Source organism: Pteropus vampyrus, unplaced genomic scaffold, assembly GCF_000151845.1.
Source record: "Pteropus vampyrus isolate Shadow unplaced genomic scaffold, Pvam_2.0 Scaffold8, whole genome shotgun sequence".
Lineage (NCBI taxonomy): Eukaryota > Metazoa > Chordata > Mammalia > Chiroptera > Pteropodidae > Pteropus > Pteropus vampyrus.
In genome coordinates, this window is record NW_011888789.1 from 15649768 (window position 1) to 15652750 (window position 2983).

The window sequence follows — 2983 nt, forward strand, 5'->3', positions numbered from 1 at the left end:
TAAAACTCATGTTTGACATGTATAATTCAGTGATATTTAGTATATTCAGAGTCGTGTAGTCATCACTGCTATTTAATTCTAGAACATTTTCATTACCCCAAAGGAAACCCCATGTTTACTACTAGCCACTCCTCTTTCCCTCCAACTCTCCTAGCCCTAGGCAACTCCTAATCTGCTTTCTGTCTCTATAGAGTTGCCTGTTTTGGACATTTCATGTAAATGGAATTATACAATATGTGGCTTTTTGTGTCTGGCTTCTTTTACTTAGCATAATGTTTTTCAAGGTTTATCCATGTTTTTCCATTTATCAGTAATTGATTCCTTGGTGAGTTCCATTCCATTTTGTGAATGTACCACATTTTATATTCATTCCTCAGCTGATGGACGTTTGACTTGTTTCCCCATTTTGGCTATTATGCATTTTAATGATTCTCTGTACTTTTGTGTACATGTTTTTTTTGTGTGAACATCTGTTTTTAATTCTCTTGGGTATAGGAATAGAATTGCCCACTGATTTCTTTTTAAATAATGTTTTACTGTGATATTTCATAGAGACAGAACATCTAGACCACATAATATATATGCAATAAACAGGCCTCTATTTTTATATTAGTACCATAATGGCCAAGAAAACAATCATGGGGAATTCCCCCAAATACATATGCTGCATATTATTTCCCATTCTACCTGCATTTAGGAGAGAAGATGCTCTTCCCTTCAAGACATCATCTCTAGCTGGCCCCAGTGGCTCTTCATCCTGATGCTGGAAAGCATTTGGCTAGCTTTGACATTCTTCTTGCCTGTTCCTGGCTGCCCTACGTAAGTGAACCTGTGTAGGTAATCCCTTTTTGCATGTCATTTTCTGCCAAGTCAGAGCTTCTGGGGCTATACTTTCAACTCTCCCAAGTCAGAGGAACCCTCTTTCACTCTTTCTTCTCCTTCGAGTCATACTTGGTATTGAGAGAAGAGTCTGGCGTGTGTCCAGAGGAGTATCCCGGTGAGGATTTTTCAGGGTCAGTTTGAATGGAAGTCGGGCCTCTGAGCCTTCACACGTCGGGGGCAGTCAGTCAGGTCAAAAGAACATTGGTGAGAGTGCATGGCGCTGGAGGGGTTCCCAGGCTTGTACGTGTTTGAGGCTCGTACATGTTTGAGGCTCTTTCTTGGGATCCATAAATAGCCAGAATATACCGTAATCCCCTCTGAAGTCTTATGAGTTAAGTGCATGTTCTCACTTTCTCAGTGGTTATCTCGGCCCTGGCGGCATTGGAGATCTGGGGAAGTATCCAAATTGTACTGGAGGAGCTGCTGGCTACATTGATCGCTTGCTCCTGGGAGATGATCACCTTTACCAGCACCCTTCTTCAACTGTGAGTAACACTGGCTTGTACCTAGGGCTGGACACTAAGGAGCTCTGAAGTGAAGGAAAATAGAAAGGGATGGAATTCCCCCAAATACATATGCTGCATATTATTTCCCATTCTACCTGCATTTAGGAGAGAAGATGCTCTTCCCTTCAAGACATCATCTCTAGCTGGCCCCAGTGGCTCTTCATCCTGATGCTGGAAAGCATTTGGCTAGCTTTGACATTCTTCTTGCCTGTTCCTGGCTGCCCTACGTAAGTGAACCTGTGTAGGTAATCCCTTTTTGCATGTCATTTTCTGCCAAGTCAGAGCTTCTGGGGCTATACTTTCAACTCTCCCAAGTCAGAGGAACCCTCTTTCACTCTTTCTTCTCCTTCGAGTCATACTTGGTATTGAGAGAAGAGTCTGGCGTGTGTCCAGAGGAGTATCCCGGTGAGGACTTTTCAGGGTCAGTTTGAATGGAAGTTGGGCCTCTGAGCCTTCACACGTCGGGGGCAGTCAGTCAGGTCAAAAGAACATTGGTGAGAGTGCATGGTGCTGGAGGGGTTCCCAGGCTTGTACGTGTTTGAGGCTCGTACATGTTTGAGGCTCTTTCTTGGGATCCATAAATAGCCAGAATATACCGTAATCCCCTCTGAAGTCTTATGAGTTAAGTGCATGTTCTCACTTTCTCAGTGGTTATCTCGGCCCTGGCGGCATTGGAGATCTGGGGAAGTATCCAAATTGTACTGGAGGAGCTGCTGGCTACATTGATCGCTTGCTCCTGGGAGATGATCACCTTTACCAGCACCCTTCTTCAACTGTGAGTAACACTGGCTTGTACTTAGGGCTGGACACTAAGGAGCTCTGAAGTGAAGGAAAATAGAAAGGGATGGCCAGCTTTAGCTATGTCCATTTAATAAACTATGCTGGGAACTAATTTTTATTTGAAAAAATGGCTGAGTTTAATGTTCATTATAGGAAGGTATATAAACATTACTTTGGATTTTAAAATGAAAACGCAGTGTATAAAATGTGTAGTGTAGTGCTTTTCTGTGTGTCTCAGGTTGGATTTCCTGGCAGCAGACTCTGAGACAGAGATTCATATGCAGGAAGTGTAGCAGGCAGTCTTTTTGGGATCAACACCTGCTAGGGAATGAAGGGTAGAGAGAACAGTTGAACAGCTTTGCAATCACATGGAGGCCTCACCTGATCTCATGGTGGGGCCATTGTGATGGCATTTTTAGGAGTTCAGGTATTTGTTCATTTCATTTGTTCATTTCATTCAGAGTTGTTCTGCATTGAGGGGAGGGATTGGGTCCTTGATATCCCTGGTTGGGTGTGGACTGCGCCCAGCAAGAGGGTGTGACTCCTGGAGAGGCAGCTCTCTGAAGTCAAGGACAAATGCAGAAAAGGGACTTGACTGACAGCTATTGACCATTAACACTTCTAGCAGCTGGAGAATGAAGGCTTTAGTTCTGACAAGGCTGGGATAGGGGGAGACATTACAACATTCACTACCCTATATATTTCCAAATTTCTACAGTTTCTACAATAATGTTTATTTTGTAATAAAATAACACAGACTTTTAAAAAATGTTATTTGCCTTAAAAGAAAGTAGGAGTCTATGGCCATGCTACAA

At 43.0% G+C, this 2983-nt stretch overlaps 1 protein-coding gene across 1 annotated transcript in view; it reads left to right on the forward strand.

The window, feature by feature from the left end:
* HGSNAT (heparan-alpha-glucosaminide N-acetyltransferase) overlaps positions 1-2983 on the forward strand; it is a 31417-nt gene that overhangs the window by 21408 nt on the left and 7026 nt on the right. The window contains exons 13-14 of the mRNA XM_023520103.1: positions 698-819; positions 1241-1367. Coding sequence (XP_023375871.1) covers positions 698-819; positions 1241-1367 — 249 coding nt within the window. The remainder of the gene's footprint in view (positions 1-697; positions 820-1240; positions 1368-2983) is intronic.